General features: G+C 37.3%; 1 protein-coding gene across 10 annotated transcripts in view; it reads right to left on the bottom strand.

Moving 5' to 3' along the window:
- Positions 1-19,990, bottom strand: part of Nbea (neurobeachin) — a 559,026-nt gene that overhangs the window by 398,828 nt on the left and 140,208 nt on the right. For all 10 annotated transcript variants that reach the window (XR_010063625.1, NM_001427608.1, XM_063282102.1 and 7 more), the window contains 6 exons: positions 18,785-18,953; positions 11,335-11,414; positions 10,512-10,574; positions 10,219-10,316; positions 8,589-8,681; positions 3,686-3,794 (listed from right to left, as the gene is read on the bottom strand). Coding sequence is in view for 9 of the 10 variants with exons in the window: in NM_001427608.1 (NP_001414537.1) it covers positions 3,686-3,794; positions 8,589-8,681; positions 10,219-10,316; positions 10,512-10,574; positions 11,335-11,414; positions 18,785-18,953 (612 nt within the window). In the remaining variant the exon portion in view is untranslated. The remainder of the gene's footprint in view (positions 1-3,685; positions 3,795-8,588; positions 8,682-10,218; positions 10,317-10,511; positions 10,575-11,334; positions 11,415-18,784; positions 18,954-19,990) is intronic.

Raw genomic sequence — 19,990 nt, forward strand, 5'->3', positions numbered from 1 at the left:
AGAATTATAACTTGCCTGATATTATTTTGAAATCTACAAAAATATCTGCAGTGACAATATATGTCTTTTCTATTTCTCAAAAGATGCTTTTCTCAGCTTAATAATTTGATGAACATTTTGGCATACCTACAGACAGTCTGCATGTAAGAGACACAAAGTCTTCCTGGTTAAATCAATAACAAAGAATCCACAATCCATTGTCTTTTAAAATTGTGAGTTTAAAAATAATGTTTTCCTATTTGGAAATGACAGAAACACACTATTATTTTTTTAAAAAAAATAAAATTAAAGTAAGACTTATTAGTCAAGTGTCATGTGAATCACTGTTAAGTTACTGCAGTATGGTATACCAGGGAATAGTGCAAAGTCTGCTGCAGGGAGTGTCAAAACCTATCAGCATCCAGCCAGGAAAACTACACATGAACCCTGAAATTTACATCTCATCTAAATTTTACATTTCATATATTAGTTTGCTTTTGACTATCTTCAATACATACATCCTTAGTCATAAGGGAAATGCAAATCAAAACAACCCTGAGATTCCACCTCACACCAGTGAGAATGGCTAAGATCAAAAACTCATGTGACAATAGATGCTGGCGAGGATGTGGAGAAAGAGGAACACTCCTCCATTGTTGGTGGGATTGCAGACTGGTACAACCACTCTAGAAATCAGTCTGGAGGTTGCTCAGGAAATTGGACATTCCACTGCCTGAGAACACAGCTATACCTCTCCTGGGCATATACCCAAAAGATACATACAACATACTACAAGGACACATGCTCCACTATGTTTATAGCAGCCTTATTTATAATAGCCAGAAGCTGGAAAGAACCCAGAAGTCCTTCAACAGAGGAACCGATACAGAAAATGCTTTTCATCTACACAATGGAATACTACTCAGGAATCAAAAACAATGACTTTATGAAATTCATAGGCAAATGGATTAACTATAAAATATCATCCTGAGTGAGATAATCCAGTCACAGAAAAACACACATGGTATGCACTCACTGATAAGTGGACATTAGCCCCAAAACTCGAATCACCCAAGATAGAATACACAGACCACATGAAGCTCAAGAAGAAGGATGACCAAAATGTGGATGCTCCCACTCCTTCTTAAAAGGGGGAACAAAAATAATCATAGGAGGGGATATGGAGACAGAGTTTGGATCATAGACTGAAGGAATGGCCATTCAGAGCCTGCCCCACATGTGCCCCATATATATATATATATATATATATATATATATATATATATATATATATACAGCCACCAAGACTAGATAAGATTGATGAAGCTAAGAAGGGCATGCTGACAGGAACTAGATATAGATCTCTCCTGAGAGACATAGCCAAAGCATGTCAAAGGTGAATGCTAGCAGCAAACCACTGAATTGAGAATGGGACCCCCGTTGGAGGAATTAGAGAAAGGATTGAAAGATCTGAAGGGGCTTGCAACCCGTAAGAACAACAATGCCAAACAACCAGAGCTCCCAGGGACAAAACCACTACCCAAATACTATACATGGACTGACCCATGGCTCTAGCTGCATATGTAGCAGAGGATGGCCTTGTTAGACACCAGTAGAAGGAGAAGCCTTGGTCCTACCAAGGTTGGACCCCCCGTGTAGGGGAATGTTGGGGGAGGGTTGGAAGGGGGAGTAGATAGGGAGGGGAACATCTTTATAGAAAAAGGAAAGGGGGATGAGATAAAGGGCTTATGTCCGGGAAAAGGAATAACATTTGAAATGTAAATTAAAAAATCCAATAAAAAAAGGCTAAGAAGAAAATATCTGAACAATTTTGTTTTCTGTAAGCATGAATCAAACTAAATTTGTACAAATAAAATACTACTTTAAATATTTTTTAAAAATGCTTTTATTATTGCTTTTGTAAGGCAGTATACATGCAGAGTACTTTGCGTGGCAATCTGAATGAGAATGGTTCCCATAAGCTAATATATTTGCTTTGCCCAGCTGGTAAATTGTTTGGGAAGGTTGGAAGGTATGGCCTTTTTGGGATACGTGTGTCCTTGTCAGATAAGGTGTGTCACTAGGGTAGGACACTGAAAGTTCAAAAGCCACCAGGCGGTGTTACCCTCTCTGCCTGCAATACTCTCAGCTACTGCTTTGACATGCAGTCCTGCTCCTTACCATGATGACAATGGAGAAGCTCTCTGAAACTCTAGGCAAGTCTCCAATTAAATCCTTTCTTTAAAAAGAGTTGCCTTGGTCATGGTGTCTCTTCCCAATAGAATACTGATTAAGACACTTTCTTAGAAGGGCTGAGAATGGCTTATATTTAAATGATGAGATTTTAACACAATTCAAGATATCAGTTTTACGAATGGTTCTTGTTTACACTTTATCTCAGTGTCAACTCTATCTTAAGGTAGATAACTATTGTATAGTAGAAGGGGGAAAGAGAACAGGATGTGGGGGTAAAGCTAATATTCACAGTATGTGTGAATGTGTCTATGTGGGAAGACTATGAAACAAACAAGAAAACCTAGACTCAAAGAAAAGTCCTTAGACCAGCATAGGACACTACAAAACAATTACATGTGGCAGTGTTTTCAAAAGAAGGAAAATATAAGCTATGCGTTTGTCTTAGGGTTTCTTTTGTTGTAACAAAATCATGACCAAAAGCAACTTAGGGAAGAAAGGGTATATTTCATCTTATAATTGTTAGGTGACTCTCCATCTCTGAGGGAAGCCAGGAGGAATTCAAGGCAGGGACTGAAGGGAGGGACATGGAGGAAGGCTGCTTACTGGGTGCTCCACTGTATGCTCAGCCTGCTTAGGTTTTACACAGCCCAGGGCTGTAGCCAGACTTTGGCTACTTTGTGGGTTCTTCCTTCTTCCACCCTTTCCTACCCCTTTTCTTCCACCCTTTGAACCTCTTAGCTCTAAATAGAAAGAAAAAAGGATAGAAAGGAAAGAGAGCAATGCTATTGTTAGACTACTTACTGCTGATTAGGGTGTCAAATTCCTTGGGGTAAGTTTGAGCTTTGCTGTCAGGATATCTAATTTCTTCTTTTTTCTTCTTTGTGCACTACCACTTAACAAACCATGACCAGTAACAACCAGCAGCAACCAATCAACAACTGACCAACCAATAGCCCACCATGCCTCTCAGGAACCTAGCATTTACATACCCTCTGAAAACTCTCCAGAATTCCAAACATTCCACAGTCGCATAAACTATCTGCTCTTGCCAATATCATGCTTCTGCAACAGGCAAATTAGTCAGCTGCTGTGAACAATCTGAAATAGCCCCATATCCTACACCCGAGATTAAAACGAGAACATAGTCTTATAATATTTATGTGTATTTTTAAAGAAACTAAAATTCCCAAATTGTCAGTACACAGAACTACCTGCCCAGGGGTGACACTGATCACAGTGGCCTAGAAACTTCCTAGGAACTTACATACCAATCATTAATCAAGAGTGTTCCCACAGCACAATCTTAGGCCTTTTCTCAAAAAGATTCCATTTCCCCAGATATGTGTAGGTTTGTGACAAGTTGACAAAAGCCAACCAGCACCCTGTCCATCCTTATCTGTAGTGGCTAGGATGTTAACTGGTGTAAGAAGTGATGCCCATTACATAGAAAAGGAGTTCTAGCATATACACTAAGAATTTTCATCAGGTTGGTTTTTTTTTTCTACTTTACCTCATAAAGTGTGTTGTATGTAGTGACAGTCACAGTGTTTGTATGCAGCATCAGCCTTTCTCCAAGAAGAGTAAAGAGACTATGCGTATGCATAATTTCAACTTTTCGCCTGGAGAGAATGGAGATAAACACTATAACATTCAGTGGAGTCTATGATCACATGATTGCACTAAAAAAAACCTACACAGATACAGAATCATACAATTAATTGTTTTATCAATCTTTACAAAAAGAAGCAAAAGTTTATAACACAGCTATCTGCTAATATCCAACTTTGCTTAAAAAGTTCTCAAGAAATTTCTCCATACAATTAAAATATGAGATATATTCAAGTTATATAACCATATGTGATAATTGGGAGTTATTACTTCTAGATTCTAATAATTACCTAAAAGGTTTTTAGATTTACAACCCTAACACATGGAACACATAATTCCAAGTCTGTAATATGGTCTGTAACAAATCTTAACTTAAAAACAATCTAAAAGATGGTAAAGTGCCCATGTGCACTCAATATTGGAGTCATAGAGGAGTCCTCCAACCCAGCAGTGCTAGGTCTGCAGGTGCCCACAGGTCAGGATGGCTCTGCTCTATTTTCTTCCACGAACCTCAGTGTTTCCCTCATGTTCTGGTGTGAATGAAACATGGCCCCTGTAGGCTCTTCTATGCAAGCACTTGGTCCTTGCCTGACGTCACTGGTCCACAAGGCGACAGAGCTACCTCTGTCCCCGCCCTACAACACTGCAATCACACACATCCTCACGTTTGTGGGACAGGCGTGTTACTGACTGAGCCACCTCCCCAGTGTAAGAACTATTTTTTAAAAAGAAGAAATTGTGTAACAGAAGGAAGTCACAAAATGGTGTGTCTATCAGTGATCCAGTTTCTCTGTGTTCAGGAGTAACTGATGACATAACCTTTGTTTCTGATTTCCATGGCTGTGTTCACAATTCTATTAGAGGGTCATACATTTCTAAATTTGTAACTCTGTTTCTGAATTTTTCTGAAATTTAAGTAAATGATTCTGTACACTGTCTCCTTTCACAACTTTATGGATTGTATTAAGATTTCAAAGGTTATTTAAAGTCATTAAATTATATTCCTAAAAATAGTGGTTGAATTTCATGTCAATGTATGAATATATTTATTTATATTATCTTTTCTCCTGCTTATATTCTTTCAGGTTGGCTCTGGTATCTATTAGCAGTAACGCTGTATGGACATCTGTATACCTAAGTAATAGTCTCCTTCATTAAAAACAACAGAGTCATACAGCATAAGACTTTTTAAAAAACTGATTCCCCACATCGGTATACCGATATATTATTTCCTCAATAATTGTAAAATTTCCAATGATGCACATTCTTGCCAACATCTATTAAATCAGAAGTTTTTAAGATGGTCAGATTAATGAGAATTAAAGGAAATTTTACATTCCTCCAGTTTATTAACAAGTCTGATAACCTCTGCAATGACTTTTCCTTATATACTTGTCTTCACAATTGCACAATCATAAATTTACATTTATAAACTCATAAATTACATTTATAAAATATGTTTAAAATCAAAATTTTATCTTTCATTCTGAGTCTTCTTTTTTAAAAACGGTATCTTATAAGGCACCTTTATCTCAATCATCAATTTTATTTACTTGGCTGTGTGCTTTAGATTTGAAAAGTAAGAACAATTTCTAAGAGTTTTAAAACTTTCTTTTCGAATATTTTTACTCCCTCTACTGTCACAATACATACACTATCCAATCTGCTTTGCACATATATGATGGACTGAGGGCTCTAAACAGCTCCACGGTGTCTTATGCGTTCATGTTCATTGTTCTCAGAGTTCCTTTGGTTCCATTTATACTCAATACTAGTCCCAAGTAACCATAAATCTTCACTGCAGACATTCCCCAAAAGATGAACCCTAAAATGTACAGCTGTGTGCATATGTATTTTTCTGAGGATCGTATTTAGAAGGCCCATTCTATCACACCACGGAGTAGCTTGTGTGTGTGTGTGTGTGTGTGTGTGTGTGTGTGTGTGTGTGTGTGTGAGAGAGAGAGAGAGAGAGAGAGAGAGAGAGAGAGAGAGAGAGAGAGAGAAAGAGCGAGAGCTCACATTCATTGAACCTCCAGCTGATGGACTTTGGATTGCTTCCGTTACTTAACCGTAATTAATGGTATTAGGAAGCCCCAACACAGTGCCAAGTAGAAACATGTTCCTCCTCTGCCGAAGTCCACATCAAAGTATGAGAATACCAGGCTAACGGCTAGGTTACTTTTCTTCTTCTTAAGAACTACAAAAACTTAGAAAATGGCTGGAGACTCTCCCTTCCAATAGGAATCTGTAAGAATTCAACTGCCATCTTATGTTCTGGTTTTATTTTCAAGTGGTTCAATTATCTTCAGATATGCTTTGTGATATGCTTTTAGGCCAGAGGCTATTTATAAGATTCATCCTTCAAGTTTCTTGCAAGTTTCTCAAGCTCAGTTTCTGTTGCTGATTAATCTAAGTCTGTTTTTGTCTGAGGCATGGTTTGTTTAGTCCAAGAGTTTCTTAACACCTTTACAGTTCTACAGTCCAATACACGACATACCCTAAAGTATGATGCACAGTGCTATAAATCATTCTGCTGTGTTCAACAGTGTTACAGATACCAGGATACCAGCCTATAGGATTCCAGGCATAAGGAATAAAATGGTGTTTCCGGGAAGTATTAGATATTGGAAGGAAATTATTTTCACATATAATATATTTACATTATTTTATTTTCTAGAAATTTAGATTATAATTTGTAATTTTTTTTACTTAAAAATCAGCATTCAAAATCTTTGCTGTTCTGGGATCATTAATTACTACTTCCCTTTCTCTGCATTCATGCAGTTCATTTGTGAGACTGTTTTGTTCTAAAATATTCTGTATCACCATTCTTTCCTTACTTCCTTTTCTAGGTAGATAGATAGATTAGATTAGATAGATAGATAGATAGATAGATAGATAGATAGATAGATAGATAGATAGATAGATAGACAGACAGACTCTAAGCATTTATTTTATGTGCATAGGTGTTTTAGCTGCATGCATGTTTGAGAGTCATGCGCAAATAGTGCTCAAGGCGAGCACTGGAACCTCTGGAACTGCAGTTACATATGGTGGTAAACCAATGTGTGAGTGCTAGAAAGGAACTGGGTCCTCAGAAGAGAGGCTGGGACCTTAACCGCTGAGCCATTGCTTTTAAATATTTAGAGATCATTACTATCTAATTTGTAGATTGTGTTCTAGCTTCAAGTTACTTCACACCCATAAGAAAAATGTCAGTTTGTTTCAATATTTTAGAACTTTTCATTGATATCTACTAAACCACTAACAATGTTGCCTGTGTCTGTGAAGGTATGTCATGCTCATCTTATTCAGACACATTTCCTTTTGACTTTTGCAGACTGAAACACATGATCAGTCTCTCTTAGAGCTTTAAGTTAAGAATGGTTCTAAATTTTATTTTATTATTGATTCCATAATCTTCAACATTATAAAATATACTTCATCCACAACTATTGGGTTTTTTGGGGGGTTTTTTGGGGGGTTTTTTTTTTGGCTTGCATACTAGTAGGTCAAATATAAAGGTCACAATTCTTACTATTTTTTGCCTTGCATTTATGTGCATTCTTTGAATCTCTATTTGTCTCAGTCATCTGAGAATTATACTTATAAACAGAACCAAGTTTTACTTCTGCAATTAACAGTAACTTTTATCTTAGAATGGTGAATTTAAAATGTTTAATATTTATTTTTACAGGTGATATCTATTGTTATATAAACCTTGTTTTAAGTTACATTTCACTTTTAAGAGTTCTACTATACATACATTCTTGTTGGTTTTATCCATGTAAATACTCAATATTTTGAAAACTTTGTACTTTTGTAAAACTATTTACCTTTCTAAATGGCAAATAAGACTCCGTTTTTAATCAGCATTTCACAGTCTTAAGTTTGACTTCTCTCTTTCAACATCCAATTTTTAGGGCATATTTCTAGTACTTCATATTCTGGCTTCTATGAAAATCCTTTTAATTTCTGGACTTGCTCCTGTTTGTCTCAGTCTTCCTCAAGTTACCTACTTATATCATTTCTGCATTATTAGGTCAATAAAAAGATGAAAAATTTGGTCTTTCTACTATCTTATACTTTTCCTCTTATTTCTTTCTGTTAAGTGTTTTCCAGTAGTAATTAGCATTTTCCACTTATTCTGATTTGGCTGTTCTCATTAATTTTCCCAAGAATGATTCACATAAACAATTTCGTGCAGGCTCACAAATGTTGTGGCAGCATCCTTTTTGCTTTTAGTCTACAGGTGCATTTTAGACAACATATGGCCAGGGTCACTTCTCTACTGAGGTTTGGGGAAAGACCAGGCAGCAACACTTGAGACACAGGCTTACAAAAGAATAAGTATGTTCTGGACAACATGGTCAGCCATGCTACTTATTTGGGGAAATGTGTTATTGTAGGATATACAATCACAAACTATCAATGGGGATCACTTTTAGAAAAGAAACACTTTGTACTATCATATCAGTGTGCAGGTGGCATTTACTGAGAACTAACTCACTGTTCCCTCTTACATTTAACTCATACAGATGTGTACTTCATTTTAATACATCTATTTCATTTTATTCTTAAAATACAAAAAGGATCTACACTAGAATGAAGAAATTAACTATATTAATTGAATTGTGGTCTTGTTCTATAATCTACTATTAGTAAACTATTACTTTAGAAAGACATTTATCATTTCTGTATTTTCCATAGCACACTATTAAATTTTCATATGCTAAAAATGAAATATAAGTCTTATAAAATTTCAATAGTCATGTCTGTAATTCATTATGAAAACATCAACTTACTTATGACCTAAATGCTTCAAAAAATATCCCAGAACTTTCAGCGCTTGGACCCAGATACTTTCACTTTTAGAAGCCAACAATTTGTAGATCACCCTAAAAAACAAATGAACTTATAAGCACCTAACTAATATTACAAATGAAAAAGTACTTTACAAAATACAAGTCTTACTTTCCAGTGCATTGAACAAAATTCCTGAATACATACTTAGACCATAGTTCCACTTCTCTTAGGACCTTTAACACATGAACATGTTGACTTTATCCCATTTCTGACTGCTAAGTGAAACACAGGCAGACACCTACCTTGTTATTTCTCTGTCCTAAAAATTTAGAGATTATTGCTAATATTAGAGAAAGACAGGGTCACAACACAGAAATACTACAGCAGGAGAAAAAAATCACATATAAACCCATTAATGGAAGCTACTATGGGATGTAAATATTAACGATCCTAACTTACCTCTTCAAGTTCACTGTATTCATCACAATACAGTTCGGGCCTTACAGATACAAATATGTCGTATTATTAGATGCACAGTTCAGGGGTGCATTATACCAGGGCTTCTTCTGTGCAGTTAATAGAATAATAAAATTGGGTGTGGAGATGGACCTCAGTGGTAAGCTTTGTCTCCCACATGTAATGCCGTGGGTTTGAGCCCCAGTGCCACAAGTAAAACAAAATAACAAGAATTAAATGAAGTTTATTCTTTTTATGTTTTGTTCATTCTGCTGAGAGTGCAAAAAAAAAAATTGAAAGAAATCTCTAAGAGCTAAATTATAGCTCTAAGTTCATAAGCATTCTAATCAAGAAACTATGCTTCCTCTACTGATAATTAATTCACAATTGCCACAACTAGTGTCACTTTTCAAATTATTTTAATGTTGGTCTTTGGTTCTAAACTACCTTTCAAAAATGTAATTCTCATAGCAACAGCACCACCCCTGCCTCAGTGCATCATATCTAACAGCAGCTAATAAGATCATTCCTGATGATCTTACTACCTTCCTTTTTTTCCTTTTATATAATAACCAAGATATGCATCACTGAATCTGGTTGGTCTATGAGTGTCTCCGTCTCTCTGTTTCTCTGTTGCTCTCTCTCTTCATAATTCTCTTACACCTTCATTTTGTGAAATGCACCAAGTTCTTTATTGTCCTCTTGCATAAAAAAAACAATGGGGGGCCCATGGCTCCAGCTGCGTATGTAACATAGGACGGCCTTGTCTGGCATCAATAGGAGGAGAAGCCGTTGGTCCTGGGAAAACTCGTTTCTCCAGTGTAGCGGAACGCCAGAGTGTTGAGGTGGAAGTTGGTGGGTGGGAGAGAGAGCACCCTCATAGAAGCAGGGGAAAGGACTATGGGAGAGGGGGAATTGGGAAAGGGGATAGCATTTGAAATGTAAAAATATAAACTGTCCATGAAAAAAATAAATAAATCTGCTTTTCCTGCTATGCAAGGCCTGCACTATAGTAATTAAAATCATTTAGTTTCATACTCCAGAGCATGTCAACACAGTCCTCTAGCTCCTCAAGAACAGGAGAAGTGGCGGCTTTGCCCTTGCCTCCTCCATTTTTACATATATAGAATGGCCTAGAATAGATACCTAATACCACTGCACTTACGGTCATACCTTATTCCATTTCTCTGATCAAATGCTGGTATCATTGAGGCGGGGTGTTCTGACATTAGGGCCACTAACAATTGTAAGACATCATGAATGTTTTCATCCTGCACAATAAGAAATACAACTATTAGAGGCTTTGAAGGAAAGAAATGAAATGGAGAAATGATACAACCTCAATATAAAAAATTAAATAGAATTTTTACATATTTTATTTAAAAAAGAAATACAACTATTTAGTTAAAAATTTGCAAAAATCTTTGAATAAAATAATTAAAATGAAAGAACAAAATATGTTATACCTCATGCATTGTAAGTAAATAATTTAATATACTCTGAAGTTCATCTTCTTTCACACCTCGGTCCTATGTGAAAATATTTCATTAGTTAATTAAAGTCAGAAAGTGAGACATTGAAGAAAGGCATCAAAATAAATGACATAAAAGTAAACAGGCATAGAAATGCAATAAATTCCCCCAATGGTACATAATTTAAATACTATTTTATTTTGTGTCTAAAAAGTAACTTTTTAGACATTTTAACTGATAAAACTGAGGGTTAAGAGTACTAGCACAGCCTTTAGATTCACATCTCAGGAAGCAAAGGTAGGTAGACCTCTGCTCGTTCACGGCCAGCTAAAATAACATAAACAAGACTTTGTCCCAACAAAAGAAGTTAGTATTTTATGACGATTTCATGTTTCTATGTTTTTGTTATCTATTGCTTTCCTAAAATATTGGGAATTCAAGGAGCTGTGGATCACTTTTGTGTAGTATTGTCCTTTACTGTGTATTCCCTTTAAACCACCTTACTTTTTTAAAGCCCTCCATGACAGAGCATAGCAATCCTAGCTAAATGGAACACATGCCAGTCCACATGGTATTTCTGCCAAGCTGTTTCTCACACACCCTGTCTCAGCTGGCACATCTCTTCTAGCACATTCGTACCTCTTACATGGGCCATCTTAATTTTACCAAAAAGCTAAGTGCAAAAAGTAGTACTTTTATACTTTGTAGAGAAACATGAAAAGCCATTCTTAGTGACGTAATGACAATGCTTTTTAAACTCTGGCAACAGGACCTTTTTCACCCAATATATTCCAACTGTAAAATAAAGCTATTTTACCTTTAATATAAGCTGTTTCAGAAAAAGCAGCATAAAAGCCCGAAGTGATATGATCTCTTTTTGGGATGGCCGGGGACCATCTACAAAGAAAATAAGCCACATCATCAGGTAAGTTTAATGCAATTATATTTAAACTCTACAAATTAAGTGTTTTTAAAATCATAATACATTCATTGCTGCTGATGTTTTACACTTTCAAATATGTAAGAATAAAATTAAATTTCAGGAAGGTTTTTTTTTTTTATTAAGTTGAGTATTTCTTATTTACATTTTGAATGTTAGTCCCTTTCCCGGTTTCCGGGCCAACATCCCCCTAACCCTTCCCCCTCCCCTTCTACATAGGTGTTCCCCTCCCCATCCTTCCCCCATTACCACCCTCCCCCCAACAATCACGTTCACTGGGGGTTCAGTCTTAACAGGACCCAGGGCTTCCCCTTCCACTGGTGATCTTACTAGAATATTCATTGCTACCTATGAGGTCAGAGTCCAGGGTCAGTCCATGTATAGTCCTTAGGTAGTGGCTTAGTCCTGGAAGCTCTGGTTGGTTGGCATTGTTGTTCATATGGGGTCTCGAACCCCTTCAAGCTCTTTCAGTCCTTTCTCTGATTCCTTCAACGGGAGTCCCGTTCTCAGTTCAGTGGTTTGCTGCTGGCATTCAACTATGTATTTGCTGTATTCTTGCTGTGTCTCTCAGGAGAGATCTACATCCGGTTCCTGTCGGCCTGCACTTCTTTGCTTCATCCATCTTGTCTAATTGGGTGGCTGTATATGTATGGGCCACATGTGGGACAGGCTCTGAATGGGTGTTCCTTCTGCCTCTGTTTTAATCTTTCCCGCCTATTTCCTGCCAAGGGTATTCTTATTCCCCTTTTAAAGAAGGAGTGAAGCATTTGCATTTTGATCATCCGTCTTGAGTTTCATGTGTTCTGTGCATCTAGGGCAATTCAAGCATTTGGGCTAATAGCCACTTATCAATGAGTGCATACCATGTGTGTTCTTCTGTGATTGGGTTACCTCACTCAGGGTGATATTTTCCAGATCCATCCATTTGCCTATGAATTTCATAAAGTCATTGTTTTTGATAGCTGAGTAATATTCCATTGTGTAGATGTACCACATTTTCTGTATCCATTCCTCTGTTGAAGGGCATCTGGGTTCTTTCCAGCTTCTGGCTATTATAAATAAGGCTGCTATGAACATATTCAGGAATTTTTACATTACTTCCTGAATGTTAGATTGAGGAGAAAGAGCTGCTTTAAGTTTCCACTATATCATTACCACTGATAAATACATTATCACCTAATACTAAACAAATATTTTTCTTCTATTTTTATTAATAAACTTCCTAATATTTCTCTGGCCTGTAAACTTTTCTCCATTTATAGACATTTCCTTTAATCCCATACATCATATAGAAAGCTGTCCGACTCTACCTCCAATTATCTTTTTGCGTCCTTTTCTCCTGCATGCAATGCACACTGGAGTGGTGCACCAAGACATGCTGAGTTGTTAAGTAATGTCAAGCATGGGAGTTAACACGATACTTCACAGTGTATACGTTGAAAGGATTCAATTGTGTGATACTGAATTGACAGTAAAGCTGAGAGGTAGGAAGGATATGCATACTGGAGAACATACAATAGGACACTCACAAAAATTGTCTAAACATCAAGTCTTTCTATCTAACGCAACCAGAATTAATGTCACTACTCTGCATGTTTTCAGAGTTTAACTACCCCTAGGTTTCCTTCGTGACAATGATTTTTTGCTCACAGCCACCACACGCAGATCATTGCATCTGTGAGCAAACCATCTCCCAGTGGATTCATCTTTTATTAGCAGCAAATCTGGGCCACGTTTTTCAGGTGTTAGCCACGTTTTTGCCTATTCTTACCAATGGCAAGTACATAACATGTCTTACTAATACCTGACTTTACTTTTAAAAGCCAGTATCCTTGTGACTTCTCATACAAATACACCAATGCCTCAGTTTAGCTTTTACGTCACTGTAAGGCTGAGGGTGATAGTACTGCTGAAAGACAGGGCATGTTAGGACAAAACATATGTGAGGGATATGTGAAGCAATGTGGAAGGTGCTTCAATAATGTAAGTTGTAAACAGGCTGTAACTGTTAACTATAAATACATCTGTCACAGTCTATGACAAACAGCATGCGGCACAGAAACAAACTTATGTGCATGATGTCTGTATGACATGAATCCATTTTTAGTAAAAATAAAATGTAAAAGTAAAAGTAAAATTTATTGGACAAATTTAAAATTAAGAACAAACAAAACATAACTTTACACTAGTGGTTCTCAACCTTCTTAATGAAAATCTTTAGTAGAATTTCTCATGATGTGATGACCCTCAATCACAAAATTATTTCATTGTTACTTCCTGTTTTTGCTACTCTTAAGAATTATGTGATCTGATGTGTGACCTTCAAAGGGGTCAGGAATGACAATTGAAAATTCAATGCTTTACACCATTCTTAAAACTGAGGTAATAGTACAAATGTTAAAACACTAGTTTAACAAGATAAAACAAGAAAAGATGGAAATATATTAACATAGTGGATGGGAGCCTGTTCCTATTATGAAGAAAGGGGTACAAATACCAAAATCCTTAAAACTAGGCCGAGCTCTGTGATTTTAAATGGAAATGGACTAAGGTGTGTATCCACAACTGTGTGCACACATGTAGTTGTATGTCCTAGACCTGTCCACTAGGAGTCACAAAGAGGATATTAAAAACAGACCAAACAAACAAGCAAACAGAAAACCCTCAGCTGGCAAAGCTAACACTCATATTTTAGTTCTAAGACATCCATATCCATGAAGCAAGCAAGGGTTCTTTGGAGAAACAGGGTTAGGACAAGGAATATAAAAGAAGAACCAAGATTTTCTAGGATTGTACAGTAACGAAATACTACAAAACCTATGAATCTCTGCCATAAATGCACATTTCCTACTAGAAAAAAACAAGAGAAGTGTAAACATCAAAATCCATAAGAATACTATACAGGGGCCGGAGCACTACACTGTCAGGTCCTTCATCAACATGTCTCCATGATGTACTGGTGTCTGCCATGGTCATTTCTGTCCAGCATGCTCATATATGCAATAAAACAACAGAATTCACTTGTATGGAACAAATTTTAGGGCTACAGAAACTAACGATACTATGGGGCCCTTTCGGGGAAAGCTGTCAGCTAATAATATAATATAATACACAGATATAAAAAAATTGTTGGTGGGACTGCAAACTGGTATAACCACTCTGGAAATCAATCTGGAGGTTCCTCAGGAAATTGGACATTCCACTACCCAAGGACCCAGCTATACCACTCCTGGGTATATACCCAATAGATGCTCCAACATACAACAAAGACGCATGCTCCACTATGTTCACAGCATATTAATCTATAATAGCCAGAAGCTGGAAAGAACCCAGATGCCCTTCAACAGAGGAATGGATACAGAAAATGTGGTACATCTACACAATGGAATACTACTCAGCTATCAAAAACAATGACTTTATGAAATTCATAGGCAAACGGACAGAACTGGAAAATATCATCTTGAGTGAGGTAACCCAATCACAGAAAAATACACATGGTATGCACTCATTGATAAGTGGATATTAGCCCTAATGTTCGAATTACCCTAGATGCACAGAACACATGAAACTCAAGAAGGATGACCAAAATGCGAATGCTTCACTCCTTCTTTAAAAGGGCAACAAGAATACCCTTGGGAGGGAATAGGGAGGCAAAGTTTAGAACAGAGGCTGAAGGAACGCCCATTCAGGGCCTGCCCCACATGTGGCCCATACATATACAGACACCAAACTAGATAAGATGGATGAAGCAAAGACTTGCAGACCGACAGGAGCCGGATGTAGATCGCTCCTGAGAGACACAGCCAGAATACAGCAAATACAGAGGCGAATGCCAGCAGCAAACCACTGAACTGAGAATAGGACCCCCGTTGAAGGAATCAGAGAAAGAACTGGAAGAACTTGAAGGGGCTCGAGACCCCATATGTACAACAATGTCAAGCAACCAGAGCTTCCAGGGACTAAGCCACTACCTAAAGACTATACATGTACTGACTCTGGACTCTGACCTCATAGGTAGCAATGAATATTCTAGTAAGATCACCAGTGGAAGGGGAAGCCCTGGGTCCTGCTAAGACTGAACCCCCAGCGAACGTGATTGTTGGAGGGAGGGCGGTAATGGGTGATATATGAGGGGAATATCCGTATTGGAGAGGGGGCTATGCACAGGAAACTGGGAAGGGGAATAACATTTGAAATGTATGTAAAGAAATATATCTAATAAAAATTGTTTTTAAATACTGAAGAATAAATACACACAGAAAAAGCCCACATTCTCTCTGAGAGCAGGGTGCAAACTATCATATTAAGGAAGTGTCATTCTTCGCACCTGACAGAGGAAGGAAATCCCATCCAGATTCACCTTGAAGTAAGCAGGTGAAGCTGTGCTACAGAACGGGACGTGGACACATGTGAACAAGGAGATGAGAGCCTAGACAATCACTCACAATCACACCATCAGACACAGGAGGCTGAGCACTGTGTATTTGGATAGACTGAGACAGAAACACGATTACTGGGCTATTCCTGTCTAAAACAAAACAAAGCAAACAAAACACCCATGTGCATACAAATCCTCACTGAGGGGTCTCCAAAATCAGCCTGTTTTCCACTGTGATTTAACAATTAACTTTTACCTTTGGGGAAATATACAGAGAAGCACTTGGGGAAAGAAAACATGTTTTCTATACTTTATTTTCAACTGATATAAAGAATAATATACATAACTTGAGTGTCTCACATGACGAGATAAGGAGAACGACAAAGTTTCTGAGTCAGCAATCAGGCATGAGGCTGCCTGCTGAGGGGCAGACTCATTTAATAAGGCAGAATAAAAAGATATGTAAACATATTAAATATGTAAGTAGACTTCAGTGTTCTCATATGACTCTTAGTAAGTTTTTATGTGTTATAAAGTAACATTGTAAAGCAGAGGTTCTTCAATTCACAGAGCTCCACGTTCTTTCAGGCTCTGTGTCACACAGCTGTGATTTAAATGTCAGAGCTGTTAATGTGCACTTTCGATGCTTTACTAGACAAAAGATGGATGGTATTAACAAGATCTACCATGTTATGCATCTGCACATGTTATATACATGTTATATATTCTAATTATACTATACATCGTTAAATACATTAGCAAAGAGTACTCAACAGGAACCGACTCTGGGCAAAATCAATTCAAAAGATATGAGATAATCTCTAAGAAGACAGATCAGATATGACAGTCAGTGACAATTATTGACTCTCAACATAAAACAAACAGTATGACTACCTAAATGTAGCTATACTAGTCTATAGTACTGTGAAAATTCTGAGAAAATCCCCATCACACACTGCTGGTGAAACTATACTGATAGGACAATTCTGGAAAAAAATTTAAAGTATTATTTATTTGTTTATTTTATGTATATGAGTACACTGTAGCTGTCTTCAGATATAAGAGAAGAGGGCATCAGATCCCATTACAGATGGTTGTCAGCCACTATGTGGTTGCTGGGAATTGAACTCAGGACCTCTGGAAGAGCAGTCAGTATCTTAACTGCTGAGCCACTTTTGTAGCCCCTAAAATATCTTTAATTAGACCTTTCTTGTCAATTCTAAATAAATCAGAGACAACCAGTTATATATAAAAGGAACTGCTTTTTAAGGAATAAAATTTAAAACATGTTACAGGAAGGATGTTGAAAAGTGGGGAAGTTGGACTCTAGAAAGCTTAACCAAGTTCAGGTAGCAATGTACCGACAAAAGCTAAAACTGCAGCTTCCACGGTGCTCCTTCCTGTGCAGTGGACCAGGAATGGTTTTCTTATGAGATTACTTTGTATTTAGAGTGCTTGTAGTAGTGTACTTTTGTATAATTAGAAAGCATAGCTATAATCTTAAAACACAAATGCAAGAATATGAAAATTAAACTACCACACTCCAATACATATGTGAAAGTTCAAAGCATTCTAAGGTTCAAAGTACTAGAAGACACTGGTGGGAACCAATCGTATTTCCCATTTTAATATACAAATGTATCTTCCATAGTTCCCCATAAAAAAGCATCTCAATTAAAATCAAGTGCATCAAAAAGTTTTTATTCCAAAGTATTTTAACACTATAACATTCTTAGAAAGAATGGAAACAGGCAACCTCAGGAGAAAGGAAGTTGGGAAGACCTTCCAGAATGTACTAGAGATCTGGAAAGTGAGAGACTCTCAGGACTCAAAAGGAGGGACCCTGGATGAAATGCCCTACAGTGGAGAGAGGGAACTTATTGAACCCACCTCCAACAGAAAGGCAGAGCATCAAGTGAGGAATGGGGTTGCTATCCCACAGTCAAAACCCTGACCCATAATTCTTCCTCCCTGTCTGGAAGAAATGCAGGGAAATGGAAATGGAGAAAAGCCTGAGAAAAAGAAGGTCCAGTGACAGGCCCAAAGTGGGATCCAGCTCAAGGGGAGGCCCCAAGACCAGACACCATTACTGAGGCTATGGGGTGCTCACAAAAAGGGACCTACCATGACTGCTCTCTAAAAGACCCAACAAGCAGCTGAAAGAGTCAGATGCAGATATGTGCACCCAACCATGAACAGAAGCTGCTGAGCCCTCTGGTCAGATTAGGGAAAAGCTGGAGGAAGCTGAGGAGGGCAAACCTGTAGGAGGACCAGAAGTCTCAATTAACCTCAACCCCTGAGATCTCTCAGACCCTGGATCACCAACCGGACAGCATACACCAGCTGAGGTGAGGCCTCCAACACATATACGGCAGAGGACTCCTGGGTCTGGGTTCAGTCAGAGAAGATGAACCTAAGCCTCAAGAGACTGGAGGCCACAGGAAATTTAGAGGTCTGGTGGGGTGGGTGAGGAGGGGACATACTTTTATCCTTGTTGAGACATGGGGTGTGTGTGAAACTGTCAGGGGTGGACTGGGAGGGGGAAAGGTTAAAAAAATAACATTCTTAATACAGTTAATTTACTTGTATAATTACTTGTATAAAGATAGGTCAGTGGCCAACATGGAGGAGTCAGTTCTTTCCTCCCATCATGTAGAGCCTGAAGATCTAATTCATTCCATCGGGTTTTAAGGCAACTACCTGTGGCCACTGAGCTGTCTCACTGACCACAGCATTAAAAAAAATATGCAACTTCTAAAATAATATTTTAACTCTTCAAAGAGCTAAAATGTGCATGTAGTCATGCACATGTGTGCACTGTACTAGTACCAGGATCTAGTACCCAGGATCTAGAACTACAGATCCAGTATCCAGGATCTAGAACTACATATCTAGGAACCCAGGATCTAAACACAGAAAAAATGGAAATGAGGTCACAGAGGTGCTTACCTAATCCTTTAGGTGTAATGCCACTGCTGTCAGCAGGGTTAATAACCCAGTAGTAATATTTTAATGTATGCATTAGCTGCAATACTGTCCCAACTCTGCGTATGGTGGTATAGATGGTAGCAGTTCCAATAAACTCAGCAGACAAGTAGGTATATAGGGAAAGTTGAACCTAATACATAAATAAAGCAAATTTAAAGTGCATATTAAATATAAATTTTATTTTAATTCAAATGCAAATCCTCAAAGGACAAACTACTATAATTTATTGTGTGGTTTAAAATAACAATTCTTAATAAAATAATCATTTATATTTTGAAAAGTAACAATCGAAACACAGACATCCCAATAAAACTGATTTCAATAAAGGTAACATGCATGACCCAATTAGGAAAGAAGGTTCTATATCTAAGAATAAAAGCCATTGTCAATTATAAAAAGTTCTTTTTAAGTTAATAGAGGCTAATCTTATGTGAAATAAAATGATGTGGCAGTGGCTGGTGTCTGGGAACGCTTCTCTAGAAAGGATCTGACAGTAGTTCCTTGAGCACACGCTTCTCCAGAGGAATAGCTGCAGCTATCAGAGACAATCTGCACAACACACCCAATGTGTGCCTCCACTTTCTTCACATATTGCCACCACACAGAGTTACCATTTAGATTCTGACCATGTGAGTATGACAAGCACATTCAGTAGCCATGGATTTAGTGCCATAGATAGTGAGATGAGCTACATAAAAATCAGAAACACTACTCCTCAGTTGTATAAAAGATTTAAAAGCTGTAAAAGACAACCCCAAATCAATATAACCCCAAATACATTTATGTTAGAATAAGTTAGGAATAAAACAATCATCTGATGTATGGCATTATATAAATTTCTAGAAAAATATTGTGGCTTAAGTATTGGTTTATTAAAAAATATTTGTCATGATAAAACATCTAAGTTCAAACGATAATAAGTTCCCAGTCTAAATTATGACAGTGTTCTGTTGTCTTTTCAGTCTTTCAATAATATACCAGATTCTCTTTGTTGACAAGGTATGAACCATACCTAATAACATTAAAACTTAACTCTTCACCAGGTTTAATGTTTAATTATAGTTTTATTTATTTATTCAAATGTTATCTCTGCCTTATATTGACTAGAAGCAAAAAAAATACTGAATGTTTTCTACTGGACACATTAAATTCAGTAACTATACACTA

Source organism: Rattus norvegicus, chromosome 2 (assembly GCF_036323735.1).
Source record: "Rattus norvegicus strain BN/NHsdMcwi chromosome 2, GRCr8, whole genome shotgun sequence".
Lineage (NCBI taxonomy): Eukaryota > Metazoa > Chordata > Mammalia > Rodentia > Muridae > Rattus > Rattus norvegicus.